The sequence below is a fragment of the Phyllostomus discolor genome, chromosome 11 (assembly GCF_004126475.2).
Source record: "Phyllostomus discolor isolate MPI-MPIP mPhyDis1 chromosome 11, mPhyDis1.pri.v3, whole genome shotgun sequence".
NCBI lineage: Eukaryota > Metazoa > Chordata > Mammalia > Chiroptera > Phyllostomidae > Phyllostomus > Phyllostomus discolor.
This window is the reverse complement of record NC_040913.2, coordinates 79,062,321-79,077,962: the sequence shown is the minus strand read 5'-3', so window position 1 is coordinate 79,077,962 and position 15,642 is coordinate 79,062,321. Positions and strand designations below refer to the sequence as shown.

At 36.9% G+C, this 15,642-nt stretch overlaps 1 protein-coding gene across 1 annotated transcript in view; it reads left to right on the top strand.

Moving 5' to 3' along the window:
• TNKS (tankyrase) overlaps positions 1-15,642 on the top strand; it is a 173,776-nt gene that overhangs the window by 93,246 nt on the left and 64,888 nt on the right. The window contains exons 4-5 of the mRNA XM_028526418.2: positions 5-41; positions 798-873. Of these exons, the coding sequence (XP_028382219.1) occupies positions 5-41; positions 798-873 (113 nt within the window). The remainder of the gene's footprint in view (positions 1-4; positions 42-797; positions 874-15,642) is intronic.

Genomic DNA, 15,642 nt, shown 5'->3' with positions numbered 1-15,642 from the left:
CTAGGTGAATACAAGAAAGACGAACTCCTAGAAGCTGCTAGGTAAGTGATTCCATTCATTTTAAGTGAGTATAATGCATTTAAGGGAGAACAGGGGGAGGGCAGGTGGAGGACTATAAAAATTATAACATGTTATTGTCTTGCTTGGATTTTATGCAATAATGCAGATAAGACCTTATACTGAATCTTTGTGTACTTTATTTTACATAATTAGTGTATGAAATGAGACAGTCTTTTAGTATGGTGATGATTGTAAGGTTAATTTTATTTGGAGCATATCTTAAGGCACCTGCAAACCTCAGTTGCCCAGCTTTTCCAGTGGTATTCTCTGAGTATTTAAATACCTATACCTTCATTTTACTTTAAAATGTTTTCTAATTTTCAAAAGCTTGAAGGAGAGGCATAAAGTAAATGTTAAAGTTCTCATCCATTTTCTTTTGTTCTTGCTCATTTATAATTTAATTGATTAGCTTTTGCAGCATTTCGTATGTATTTTTAACTCCTGTGTTTTAGATCACTTATAGGAATAAAGTTTGTTTGTAATTAGGGAGGTGACTTTATGCAGATAAATAAAACATAAAAATGTAGAAAGCTACCTTTGCTAAGCTGTACAACTATGTGATAATTAACAGGAATTAATTAGGAATATATTAATTGAATATAGCAAAAGAGATTCATTCAGAAACATATAAAAGAAATTGAAGCAAACCCATATTCTTTTCCACTTGTGAAAAATATCTATAAATACTCGTAAGAAGCTCTGTGATTTCAAGAGAATTGACTTACACCTTTTCATAGGAGTGGTAATGAAGAAAAACTAATGGCTTTACTGACTCCTCTGAATGTGAATTGCCATGCAAGTGATGGACGAAAGGTAAGTGACTTAAAATATAATTGTCCCCTTCCGTGATTTATGTTTGCCTTACAGTTAAAATGTTTGAAGTTGGCATATATATTATAAGCGTACAGAGCTATATTTTTGCTGGCATCTTTTCACTGTACAATGAAAGCTGCCGTATCTGTTATTGGCAGTTGTGACATATTCATAGAGCTGGTGAAGCATGGGTCTTCAGCCTTTTCCCTTCAAATGTCAGACACTGAAAGTTGTTTGTTAAATGGAACTGCAGCTTTGTCGGTGATTGGAATTATAACAACATAAATTATTTTCTGTGTATGGTCATGGAAATTGGAAATACCTGTTCATGTCCTATTTACCCATCTGTGTTAGGATATATGCATTTTTGATTTCTTGTTTGACACAAGAAGATTTATTTACTAGTTGCCAACACTTTTTCCATTTAAAGCTGAGAAAATGTTGCTAATGATTTTTTTAGATCTATGTGACAGCCCTGCTTTTGTGTTTATTATTTTTTATTGGCTAAGTTTTTATCATGATATATTGGAAGAAATATATGCAAGCAGAGAGAGATATTCTGCATTAATATACAGTTGTCATAAATGTAAGGTAGTATATAAAATGTACAGCTGGCATCTCATTATCTGCTTCATATTCTCGCTGAATACAGACTGAAATACAGTCCTTTGCAGCCTCTGGTAATTTACTGAAAAGTTCAACAGTGTTTTATTTACCTAATAGGTATTGAAAAACAGAGCACTTTGTAGTACATATAGAGTCTTTTTTTAAATGGCAGTTAATTTTTTAATGTTAAAGGATTGCTTTTATATTTTAAAAACCTAAAATAAAATATTTTAAAGGTTACAGTGCACATGTTGAGGAAAATCATCTTGTGTCTAATATTTAAAGAATTAATTTGTTTGAAATTATTTATATTGAAACTATGCTATGAAAAATATCAGGATGGCAGTGCTCCTTAGAAATAACAAACTATTTTGCCTTTAAAAATTATTTTTCTGAGTGATAATTTTGTAGATCAAAATTACTCAGGTTTCCTTTACTGATTTCATACTTTTTTCCCATTCTAATGAATCCCATATAATAGTGGCAAGGAATTGCATCCCTTAGATTATCCTTTATTGTGGGTGACTTGTATATTATTTCATATAGCCTGGTGAGTGTTCAGTTTCCCTGGATAACGTGAGGAGAGAATTCTATTTTATGTAAGGTTAAATTATGTATATATATCAAGCTCTAAACTAGCAAAGATTTACTCAGTACTACTGATAGCTTTTTGGAGATTTTTAAAATCATTTCTCCTTTTTCCTTCAATTGTGAGGTTGCTTTGAGGATTTTAACATTCTTGAGTTACTTTGAAGCTCCAGGTTTTGTTTGGATCCTCTCAGTAGATAAAGTGACTTTTAACACTGTACAGAAAAGGGCCTTTTTATCAATGGTAAGGGCAGCTATATCTGTAGACACAGCTCTTTTTGGAACTCAGCACACTTCAGTTTTCCATAGCCATTTTAATTTTTCAGAATTTATGTGCAATTGCTAAGGCAGGAGCCGATTTCCTGCCCAGCCTCATTCTCCCATCTGTACCCTTATACCTTGACATCCCATCTGTAGCTCACGGAATCGTAACAGTTAAGGAGCGTGAACACTACTAATGAACAAATGACTTCTCCTTGTCTCACCCCTACACAAATATATGGGACTCTCTTATTTTTCCTTTTTCTGGAAGAAGGATACACTTCCTTCGCTTCTTTTAGCTGGATCCAGTGTATTTTTCATCCACATTCCTAAGGCTCCTCTTCTGTATTACTCTTTGGCATTTACCAAAGAGTAATTGAATTATAGTTATTCATACATGACTTTTTCTTCCACTTTTCTGTTAGCTCTCTGTTGTATTTTGCATCAGACCAAGCACTTTGTATGTAGCAGGAGCTTAAGATAGGAATATGTTCCCTGATAAACAGTTCCATCTTCTGAGGGGGAAAATCATCCAGACTCTGTGGCATCTCAATAATTAACTCAGAAATGTGTGAATAGGGGGTTTTATGTTTTCTGTTATTATATTTTACTGCTGGTATTATTTTAGTAATTTATTTTGAGTAAGTATACTATGAAGGGTGACACAGAGTTTAATGTGTAGACCATTTTGAAGAACGGGTCTCAAATATTATTCTTCTGAAGGATTCATACCATGTAAACAAATGCACTAATTTTTCTAAATGTACTCCTATTTTTTAGATTAGCAGTGTTCTCAAATTAGGTAGAAAAATTAAACTTAAGCATTTATTAGGCTTTAGTGCTGTTTATGCATATAACCAAAATCATTTAAAATTGTATATTAGTATGCAGAATGCAAATAAAATTTTGTAATTAAAAGTGAATGATGTTTATATGTAAATATTGTGCTTATTCATGGCACAGAGCAATTCTTATTAAATCTGTCAGTTGCAGTAAAGCCACAAAGCAGTAAATATTCTGGATGCTAATGGAGGTTGGAATGAGATTCCTTAGTTATGGCATCACCTTTTGTTTTCTCGCTTTTGATGTCAAGAAAATGTGTAAGCAAATCTATCTGCTAAATTACAAGTCTGATTTATATATTTAATATTTTTTTCAAGCCATTTCCATGTCTTTATCTAGAATTAGGAAGTCAGATTGAATATTAAGAGGATAAAGGCACTTCACATATAATTTAGTCAGATATATAAAGTTTTATTTGTTGAATTTGCATTTTAGAACACAATGTAGAATCAAATTTATTTTTAGAGGGTTTCTAAATGGCTATATTAATGCTTACCTGAGTCCTTGCCTCGCTCTGGTTTTACTACGATTCCTTGTTTATAAAGTAAAAGACCCATGGAAATGTCAATTTCCTAATGCTTTTAGAAAAGAATCATTCCTTATACATTAACTAGTAGGTGGAGACTTTGCCTCCATATTTGTGGGGGCTTTTAGACTTCAGCATTCCTTTGTATGTGCTGCGTGGGGTTGGGCAATGACTGTACATTTTAAATATTCTCTTAATTCTATACTGTGACTTGATAATTATCTAATTAGGTAATATGTGAGTGGTTAATATTTATATTTCCCAGAGACATTTGTTTTTCTAACCTGTAGAATTCTCAAAATAGTAAAGTATCAATAAGGTTTTAAGTAATTTATATTTTTACATTATGCTTTTATTTTACATGTAAATCAAAGTGGAACTTGACTAGTCTAGAAATTTCCAGTTGGTTTTTTCCCTAAAAAGCAAAGGCAAACCATTTTTTTTGTAATAATTCATTCTGAAGTGCTACTTCTATGGTAGTATGTACTTGTTTTAATGATGGTCACTTTAGAAACAGAAGGGTATGGATATAACTTATTCTTCTTGTGTCTCCTGCCCATGACGGTCAGGTAAAACATTCCACAGTTGCTTTGAATTGCAGTGAGGTATAACCAGATCCTTAAAACAGATTATTTTCTTTCTAGAGTTCTTTATTTCTGTATTTTCAAACTTAGATTTGTTGTCTTTTAATCTTCCTTTACAGTATTTTCTATCGATATCAGATGTTTTATTAGCAGCTGAACAAATGTTCTGGCCTTGTTTGATAAGTAAATTTAAGGTGGTGGTGGTCTCTTGTTCTTTAGTATTAATTTTCATAAGGATACCTCTTTATAATGAGTGAAAAATATCTGAATACATCTCAAATTATTTTAACTCTGAACCCTCTTCAGAGTTCATTTTGGTCCTTCTGTTGTTTCCCTGTCCTGGCTGCCTTTATCTCTTTCAAAATAAATGGTCTAAATGTACCCCCTCCTTACAACAGCAAGTAGGCTGGGGCCGGGTGTTACGGTACGTGCGCACTCCTCCACACGAGCACTGCATGTCTCCGCAGTGCCTGCTGCTGCGGTCGCATGTCACCGGATACTGAAACTGATTAGTATTTGGTTGGTAATTTGCTTTTATAAAATATTCAGTGTAATTTATGGTGTTTCAGGTTTTTTTCTGCTCCTTTCATTCATTTAACCAGCACTCAGTACTTACCATGTGTAGGTTGCTGTTCTAACTGTCATGGGAGATAAATATGTGTTTAGTGGCATTGGTTTACAAAGAGCTTAAACATTGTTAGAATGATTAAAACATTATCCATTACATTGAAGCTAACACACTAAACAAATGTATGATTTCTTTTGCTGTGATTCAATTATAAAGTGTAGATTTAAGGTGGGATTTGTTTTTCTGGCCCTTTTATTTTCAAAGCAATAGCATTTAGACATGTAATCTCTTCTGTAAGAAACCACAAATTTGGATTAACAGGCAGTTGGGGGAGCATGATTTAAATTCAGAAAGATTAACCGAAGGGTTTTTTAAAAATCTCACATTTCTACTGTGTAAATGTTTGCTTCCATAAAATAGTTAATAATGAATAAGACTCTGGAAACAGAGAAAAGTGAAGTGTTTTAAAAACTATATTTAAATAGAGATCAATAAGAAATAAAGTAGAATTTAGTACAATCCCTTGAAGATACAAAAAACTGTGTGATGTCATTGAAAGAGCAAATAGGCTCTGAGGTCAGACAGATTGGGTTCGATTCTCTGCTCATTCATTTTCTAAGTGTGTGACTGTGGCTATACAGTTTTCAGTGTATGCATTCATATGGGAATAATCATCCCTTTCCACAAGGCACTTCGGAGGATTAAGTGAAATAATGTGATTAACGTATACAGTTTGTAATAATCATCCCATTCCACAAGGCATTTGGGGTGATTACTCGAAATAATGTGATTAATGTGTACAGTTTGTAGCACATAGTAGAACTTCAGGAAATTAGATGCCTACACCTTTGAAACATTTTCGAAGCTTTTGAACATATTTAGGGCGGACACATACTGAATATTCCAAACATACCACACTTCCCCACTTAAATTGTCTTATTATTCAGGCTCAGTCCCAGGTAGTATTTGGTTAAAGTGTAGGTTACCAGGTAATCTACAAAGCATATAGTTGACTTAATTATTTTGGAGCTTGACCCACATTTAATAAATTTGTTTAAATAAGCAGCTTATAAATTCAGAAATATGTTCTGAGCTATATATACTGGGCTGAAAATAATGCCACAGTATTCATTTGCATTCCAAAGCACATCCATGAAGCACGAAGAGCATGCAGGATTCGTGCAGTTTTCTGTATTTATATTTAAACTTTAGGGTTATATACACTTGTCGTATTCTCATAGTGTTCTTGCTAAACAGCTCCTTTAGTGTAAGTCTTCTCTGAATATCATATTTGACCAGCATTTTAATAATCCTTATGTGGCAGATTGCTACTTTGAAGGCCCCTTAATGAACTGTGCCTCTCGTTATTTATGCCCTCGTCTAGTACCCTCCTACCCAGAGTCTGAGCTAACCCCAGGACTGCTTTGATGAGTAAAATAAAGTAGAAGTGCTGCTTTGCCATTTCCAAGACTAGCCCCTGAATTGGCCTGGCAGCTGTGAATTTCTTGCTTTTGGAATGCTGTCTCTTGGAACCTGGCAGCCATGCCATGAGGCAGCCCAAGCAGCCATGTGGAGAAGCCCACATGGAGGACTGAGGCCTCTAGCCAGAGACACACCTGCGCTCCCCATTCAGACATGCAGATGTAGAACTCCCAGTCCAGCCTCCAAGTGGCGTAAGCATCCTAGCACGCAAGCAAGCCCCCCATTTGTGGGATAGTTTGTTATCTAGTCATAAATAACTGAACTGCCCTACTCTAAAGAAGTATAAATCAATCAATGCTTATTATCTTTTGGGTAAGAAACAGCATCATTTCTCAGGTGGACTACTGATAATGGTTCTCGTATATCATAGCTCCTTGGAAGAATAGTGAACATTTTTAAATAAATCCCCAAATATTATTTCTTTAGGTATTTTTTCCCTCATAATGTATAAAATAATTTCATGTGCATTTTTGGGGATTATGGTATTATGAGAAAAAGCAGGAATTTGAAACTAGAACACCAGATTTTTAAGTTAACATTATTACTAGGTATGTGATGATGGCAAGTGTTTTATATCTCTGAGTTCTCAATGCTTTTGCCTAAAAAATAAGGAGTGGGCCACATTAGCTCTAAGATACCCTTCAATTCTAACATTTTAAGACTGTGATATATTTTATAATTTATTTTTTATCAGTTAGTAGTAACTACCGTAGTAGAGAATTGGATTATGTAAGAGCCTGTAGAGTCACATAAGTAAAAACTTCTGATATCTGGAATAAAGTTTGTATGGAGCCTTCTCATCGAAGGAAGTTTTGGCATCACCTGTGGGCACACGCCTGGCTCCCTATGGCTTTTAGTGGCCTTTATCCTCGTCGCCTGTTCTTGCCAAATTTTGGTAGAAAAAAAGTCATACCATTTTCTAATTTTCAACTTTCGTGGATAATACTTTACATGTTACTTGGGATTATGAGAAGGTCAATATGCAGTAAGTCTGCATTAGGGAATTCTTCAAGCACTTTAGGTGTAATTATACATCCCATCAAATCACATCTTTAAAGAATATCTTGCTGAGGAATGCATGTCTTACTGTGATGCAGAAATCCCTTAGAGCCAGTTTTGTGGCCTACTTACATTGGGATGTGTTGTGTAGAATCTTTATGCTTATGTGTATTCATTTTGTAACAAGGGATTAAAATGTCTTTTTTATTTTTCATTAGGGAATCACTTCTACTAAAACAGTCTCTATTTTGTCAAGCATGACATTTCTACTGGTGAGGGTAATTAGGACACATGCCAGTTGTGCTGTCTTTGAGAAAAGAATTCTTACTAGAAAGAGACCACAGTGATAAAAAGTAGGTGGTAAAATTTGGGAGCTCGTTTTAGTTCTGCTTAGCCACCCTCCTCCTAACTTCAGTTTCTCCTATTCTCATTTCAAAGAGCGTGAGTTTTCTTGCAGTTTGGGTTTGTAATTGAGGGATGGAAAGTGAGTGAGTACTACATCGTTTTGCTATGAGTGTGATTCATTATTAAAGATTGACTGAAAAAGCAAATTACAAAAAAAAGGCACTTCTGAATATCCTTCTAAAACGGCGAGAGTCGACACTGAGAAGGGTGGTTCTGCCCGCACAGTGCAGGGTGGGTTACCACTGTAGCAGCGTCCGCGTGGCCGAGTGGCCAGGGAGCAGGTGGGCCGGGAGGAAGCACAAGGCAGAGTCAGTGGGTCTTCAGTTAAGTGGGATAGTGGGCGGTGTCATTTGCGTATTTTTATGTGTCAATTATTACGTGATAAAGGGATTTTAAAATACCCCTATAATGATTATGATGTCTTGGGCTTAAACTGTTCAGTTAATATCAGTTGACCGTGGAATACTCTGCAGTAAGCTCTAAAATCCTTTCAGTAAAGGGTGAACCTTACTCTGTAAAGAGGCATACTTAGGTACAAAGAGAAGCCTACTTACAGAAATTCTTCTGGCCTGATGAGAAGCAAAAAAAAAAAAAAGTGAAGAGTTAATTATGGATTTAAGAACGTTGAAGCTATCTGTAGCTTTGAATTAGCATTATCAGAAACAGTCGTTTGGCCGTGATACAAAACCAACATAAACTATTGATTTCTTAATTCATTGTGTTCAGGCTGCAATACAATAGTTTGGATGGCTTAAGGAACAGAGATTTATTTCTCACAGTTCTGGAGGCTGGGAAATCCGAGATTAAGGTTGGTTTCTAATGAGGGTCCCTGTTCTCGGCTTGTGGGGGGATGCCCGCTTGCTGAGAGAGAGAGCAAGCTCTGGGGCGTCTCTCCTTTATAGGGGCCACTCCCATGTCATGAGGGACCTCCTCAGGTTCCTGTCTCCAGTGTCATCACTGTGAGGGTCGGGCTCCCGCTTAGGAGTTTGGGGGAGAGCAGCACAGACATTGTAACACTCGGTTACTTTTGTCGCACTACCGTTTCCTTCTTCTTCACTTTTTAAAGAAGTCTGATCGCTCAGGAAGCCTTGTTCTCCCCTCTCCCCACAAGCATACATGTTCATCGGTGCACTTGTCCAATCAAATTACAATTATAAAAGGAAGTTCCCAAAAGCATCAAGAATTTTCATGTATTCTGTTTAAAAGAAGACTGTTTTCTGTGACTAATAAAACATCTTTCTATACTAAGAATGGAGTCAGTAGTAAAATTTTAAAAACACTATAAATACTTTGCATAATTTTTTGAAATGCATATTGGGCCAAGTACGTACATTTGGAAGTAGGCTAACTCCAAATATAAAATGTTTCATGTATTGATTTTTCCTTCTGTAAAGATACTTTAGTTTTTTTAATAGTAATATCACACTATCCTACTCTGAATACCATAATGTCCATTAAACTAATCTCTGAGCCTCAGAGAGCGTTCAGCACCTGTGAGACGAAGGGGAGGGGCCTGTGGGCAGGGCACAGAGCTAGGGATCTCTGTACCTGTTATGTGCCTTTGTGTGCTGAACTCCAGTATGCAAACTCAGAAACAACAAGGACTTCACCACTAAAGGAACTTTGAGGTGACAACATATCCCAAAACTCCTAGAGCTCTTAACCACATTAAAATCAGCTAAAGGAATTGATCATTCTCCTTCTTTACACAAGTTAAAATGCCTGTCTAGTGACCTAAGGTGGAATGATTCTCTCATAAATAATCTTCAAATGCCAATCAGTGTAACTTGTTCCCTGTTTCAAAAACCAGTTATTTGTTGAACGTTAATTAGAATCTTGGGTGTTTAGATTTGAAAACCTAAGATTGTAAATATTAACTGTAAAAAGAATTCATGTGAGGTTTGCATAGTGTGAAAACTTTTTTCCTTAAAACTGTAAAACACCAGGTTACTATCAGCCCAAGAAACCTGGTTTCCATGAAGCATGCCACCTGTTTCTCATTAAACAATGCAGAATGAGCGTCGCACCTTCTGAAAGTGCTAACCATTTTTTTCCATGTAAACCCTAAGAGAGGAGGCTAGAAATTCATTTTCATGCATACATTTCAATTTTTCTGCTGATTCTGAGGCTGGAAAAAGAAACAAATTTCTGGCTGTTGAAGAATCCCCTTGGAGTTCGCACAGTGATGCTATTAAGTTAAAATTGAATTAAGTTGGCATTCAGAGTGTTATTCTCACAGAGATTACCCTGTGGATTTCCTGTTGCTCCTTGTTTGTTCCTTTCTCCTTTTCTCTTCCCAGTGCACACATGCACTTAAGGCAAAGGCAGTCCTTTCTACAATCACTTTAAAAATAAATTCTTACTGGACAGAGCAGGTGAATTGTAGAAACTTAGTTCTATAAGATATTTCATAACTCAACAAATTTCCAAATGCTGTTGGTCCCTTTCTGCAGAAGACTGCCATGCTACTGGGGAAGGACATCCTCTGGGGCTGCACAGCACCACCCATTAGTCTGCCTCCGGCCAGGGTCTGGCTGGGATTCACAGACCCTGGTTTGGAGGAGGACCTGAGCAGTAGCTCCTCTGACCACCCGGTCTAGGATGGGAACCTTCACTAGGGTACCGCACAGTCAGCTGACTCTGTCATCTGCTCTGCTTGAAAACTTTTTTTTTAATGAGGATCAAACCACATGTGAATTTAGTGTTGAATTTAGGGTTTCACACTTTCAGGAGGGATGCTGAGCAGTTGAAGGGTGACAAGATGGTGTTCAGGAAGTTATTCTGTAAAAGCAGTTGAGGCAGCTGAAGGGGCTGAGTTCAAGGAGAGGCCAAATGACTGGCTGACTGACTGTTAGAGACCCTTAGAAAACTCCTACACTGGGAAAGAGGCAGGGAGACTATCTTCTCTAATTTCAGTGTTTTATTATTCTTCCTTGTCCTTCAGCACTTACTATTTTAGACGGCCTCTGTTGTTAGAAGTTCTGCATTTCTAAAGTGCTGGTCCCGAGGCTCGGTCACAGCCGTGTTTTGGACAGGGTTTGGTGCAGGGGGGGCACTGTGGTCAGAGTGCTGAAGCAGTCAGAGCTCCCCCGCCATTCCCTGCCCACCAAGAGTGACTGACTCCTGCCACTGTGCCAAACCAGCTCACTTCTGCACACCCCCTCCAGAACCTCAGTACTCAGCCGAAGGAGAAGAAAGGAGAGTGAGAGTTCTGAGGTCAGGCCGTCTGGGTCTGATCTCTGACTCGGCTGTTCACACGCTGTATTAATCCCCCTGTTCCTCCGTCTCCTCATGTGTTATGCGGAGATACTAATAGTTTCTAGCTCTGGTGGTAGTTGTGTAAAGTAAACAAGTTAATACATTTAATACACTTTGAATAGTACTTGGTACGTAGGAGATACCCAGTAAATTTCGCTCTTGTCTTCAAAAAATACTTTTTATTTTTAAAATGTTTTTGTATCTTCTATTTCTTTTTAGCTTGAAAATAACTGTGTGGGGAAGCCAAGTACAGTTGTCACCCAACCCCCCCATTACAAAGGTTGTGATTTAAAAGCATGAAAACGTTACACACTCTTGTGTCGTTGGAGTAATATTATGTCTGTTAGTGAACAGACATAATATTGGATGCCGGCCCATCCCTCTGAGATGGGCCGGCATCTGCGGTGCAGTGTGGTCTGCTCGGGGCCCGGTGTTTGAGAGAACAGTTGATCCAGAGGTCCGGGACCGGAGGGAAAGACTCATAATGGAAAAGAAAACTTTATTATAGGAGGATCTAGTAATGTGTAACCTGTAGAAAAAGTCAAGTTAAAAGAGACATAGTTTGCAAGAAAAGTGTAAATAAAATATCTTTTAAATTTTGTTTCTACTTTGGTTCATTAATTTTTACTCTCTAGATAGTTTTTCTTTTTAATTGTCTTTATAATAGCCCAAGAGTTGAGAAACTTCAAGGATACTGTTTAATATTCATTGTACTACTTAAAATATCCCTTCAAAAAATAGGCAGAGGTGCTGAGATACACTTATTTCCATGGACTCATGCCCATATTGATCCTTTAGCTTTTAATTTATTTTGATTCTGATTTATATATCACTGTCTCAAAGAACTTCTTAATCATGTCTAAAAGAAATTTAATAAGCTTTGATTATGTAGTCATTATATTTTCCTGGGAATTTTATACTAATGGCTGATACAGTATTTTGTGTGTAGAAGGGAAACATTGATTTATCTTAACCATATAAATTTGAAAGAGATGTATTTTGTTAAGATAGCCAGAACAGAGATGGAACAGCCTAGCCTAAATGTCCATTTACAGGCAATGGGGAAATAATTATGGTCCACTTATGCAATGGAAATACTGTAAGAAGAATTAGATAGCCCCCTATGTACTAATATGTTAAGAGGAAAAAAAAAACAAATTGCAGGGAAATAACTATTCATTTGTTTGACAAAACAGCAGCAAAAAGAACCGAGAAAAACACATTTATATACACAAGAAAAAAATATCTCAAATGAAACTGTGGAAATATAAACTGATTACCTTCGAGAAAGAGGTTTGTTAGACTAGAGGGAGAAATAGAACATTTTACTTTATATTATTTTATAGGAAATATGTTATTTTTATCATTTAAAGGGGGATTCTGTTGGTTGGAGAATGGTGAGTAAATGTGAAGTAATTGACATTAAGACCAGATAAAACTGAGAAAATACTTATATATAGAGCCTCATTTTTGAAACCAGATCTGGAAAAAAGCATGTTTTTATATATCAAAAATAGTGGAAACAAGTATTGAAATTTTTAATTTATGTAGGTGTGAAATGCTACAGTGTCTTGAATTTGCTTCAGAATACTCTAGTGGTGAAAATAAAAGATAAAAGTGATGCCGGAAGCCAGTGTAATAAAGTCATAATAATTAATAATTAATGTATGTTGAATCTGGGTGATGAGTACATGAGTGTTCAAGTGCTGAAAAGATCATAAAGTTTTATCATATGAAACCATTTTATAATTGTAACAGTAGAGCAAGAACCTGGAAGGAGAATTAGAATAGTATGTTATATCATGGAGCTGGTGTGGAACTGAGAAAACTGCAACTGTGACTTTTTAAGAAATAAATTGTTAGAAGGAGTACCTTTTATTTATCTCTGAGGTGACTCCTAATAGGACTCGTGTCCTAATTTGGTGAAGTAATAGCAAGTCTTGTCTCATTCCAGACGCATGGGCACCCTGGCCGTGCACGTGCACGTACAGACACACCCACCTTTCTGACTCGGGAGCACTCCCGAGACCAAGCAACGAATTCAGCACTAAGTCTGGCTGGAGTAGGGTAGCCAACCGGCCGTTCCACATGCATGGGTTTTCTAGGACCGGGAAAGTCCTTGGCAAACCAGTGTGCATTGGTCACCCCAGTCTGGAAAATTCCTAAGGATTTGATCTAATTCAAACTGCATCTCCACCTTAAAGAAATTAATATACCAATATCTTCCACCAATATACACTGTACATCATGCAGGTAGACAGCTTTTTCTGATGCCTTAACATCATGGCTTCAGAGCTGTGGCTTTGAATGAATGCAGCAAACATCACACAGGCCTGCATAGAAATTGTAAGCCCTTCCCGTAAATTTAAAGTCAAATTCACCAAGCTAGATTATTCTTGTCCTCTGTCTTTTTTGGTAATATAAATCAAATGCTGACAATTACTTCCACTTTTTTAATGCCCTACTACTTATGATGTACTATGTTAAGCCCTTGAAACATAAAATTCAGATACTTTCTCCTTTCTCAGTGACCTCACAGTAGATTAGAGGAGACAGATACATGAATAAATAACTGTATTATTTTATGAGAAGTCTTAGTGAAAGATTATGGCAGATAGTATTAGGACCAGTCTTTGGTAAATTTTTTATTTTGTTTTTATTGCAAAAATATTGTCCAAAGACAGAACAAGAGGAAAAGATAATCATTTTGGAGTACTGATATTTTGGAATCTCTTATAAAAGGAATGCCCCAAATTTTGCACTTTATAAAAATAGAATAATAGCAATAGTTTTAAAAAATAAGATTTAATTTGTCTCATATTTTATGCTGCCTACATGAAAAGTCACAGAGGTCGGGGTATTCTGTCTGTGTGGGAGTTGTCAACATCAGGAGCTTTCTCGATGACATTAGAAGAGGGACCTCGTTCCCTGTACCCAGCAGTTATTTGACAGAGCGCAGTATGTGCTTTGCACTAAAATGTAAATACTAAAGTTCCTTCCACATTGAATATGTGATAATACATTTAAATCTTGAGAAATAGTTATTATGATTTCTTTCTCAGTGGAAAAAAAAATCTAGAAATTAAATTTTAGTATTCTAGACACATGATAATATGTTGGTCTTCCAAAGCTGATAGCTGCATTTTGTATCCATAAGATTTTTTTATTTTGCTTTTTAACCCTCAGGAATGTTTTATCTTTCATTGTTGTTTGGACTTGTTAAGAAGTCATATGGAATTAAATTTAAGTGGGAAAATATTTTGGTACTGGAAGGTCTTTAACTTTTTGAGAAGGCATTTCACTTTTTTTAGCACTTTTTCTTTTTAATTACTAAGCAAGTCCATATTTTTGTACAAATAAAAACAAAATACCAAAGTGTATACAGTAAAAAGTTGAAGTCCTCTTTCAACTCCTCCCCACCCCCTCCCTGTCTGCAATGCTCTTTATTAAGGTTCTGCCTGGTTGGGTGAGAAAGCAGGGAGGCAGAGTGCCTGGGTTCGAGCCCCAGCTCCGCCAGGTGCTAGCTGTGCATGCTTGATCCCAGCTCTGCCACTCGTTAGCTGTGCGTTCTTGGGCACAAGCCTCAGTTTCTTCACCTGTAAAATGGAGGCACTGTAATAAGGGCTTGAGGAAGTATTGAATGAGGGGAAACAGGAAAAAGTAGTCGACAAAGCCCCTGCACCTCCGTTGGATTCCATTAAATTTGAATCCAAGGATTTTCCAGAAGATATTTCACCTAGCACAGTCTAATGCCCAGTGGCTTCAGCTGATTAATAATTATGGCAGTTGCACTGTGTCCAGTGAACCAAGAGAAGCAGAATAAAAGGTGACATCAGGAAGTTGGAGGGAGTGATAGGGGAGAGCTTTTGTGGCCATCTAGACAATTATAAAGACCACCTTTTTCTTGGATTGAGATGAAGAGTGATTGGAAGATTTTGAGCGAGGAATTTGTGTGTCTACCATACTTTAACAGAAGCACTCAGCTGCCACGCTGTGTAGACTTCAAGAAGATTATGCCAGAAGCAAGGAGACCAAATGGAAGGCTGTTAACAACCAGCCAGCTGAGAGAAGAAGATGGCTTAGCCCAGGGTGGTGACAGTAGATGTGGTGAGAAGGGACTGGGCCCTGCAGATATGTAGAGGTACAGCCAATAGAAACCGTCTGATGCAGGGAGCATAGTGTGTGAAAGATCGGAATCAAGAAAGACTCTCAGATTTTGACCCGAGTAGCCAAAATGATGGAGTTGTCATAAACAGCAATAGGAAATTCTTTAGAATAGATTTGGGGAGAAATATGAAGAGCTCAGTTTTGATCATGATAAGTATGAGATGTCCCCTGTATGTCTATGGTGACGTCAAGTAGGAAGTTTGATCATGAGAGACTGCAGTTCAGCAAAGAAGACTTGAGCTGGGGATATAATTAAGTTGTCCGTGTATGAATATTATTTAAAGCCCAGGACTGCATGAGATCACTGCAGGGATGAGTAGAATACTAACGAAAAGAGGTCCAAGGACACAGCTCTGGAGCACTCCAATATCAGGAAAATGAGGAGTAACCAGAAAAGAAGACCAAGGAGTGACCAGTGAGGCAGGTACGTAGGCGGCCTAGACACCATCTCAAGAAGGAAGAAGTGATCAGCTGTGTCAAAT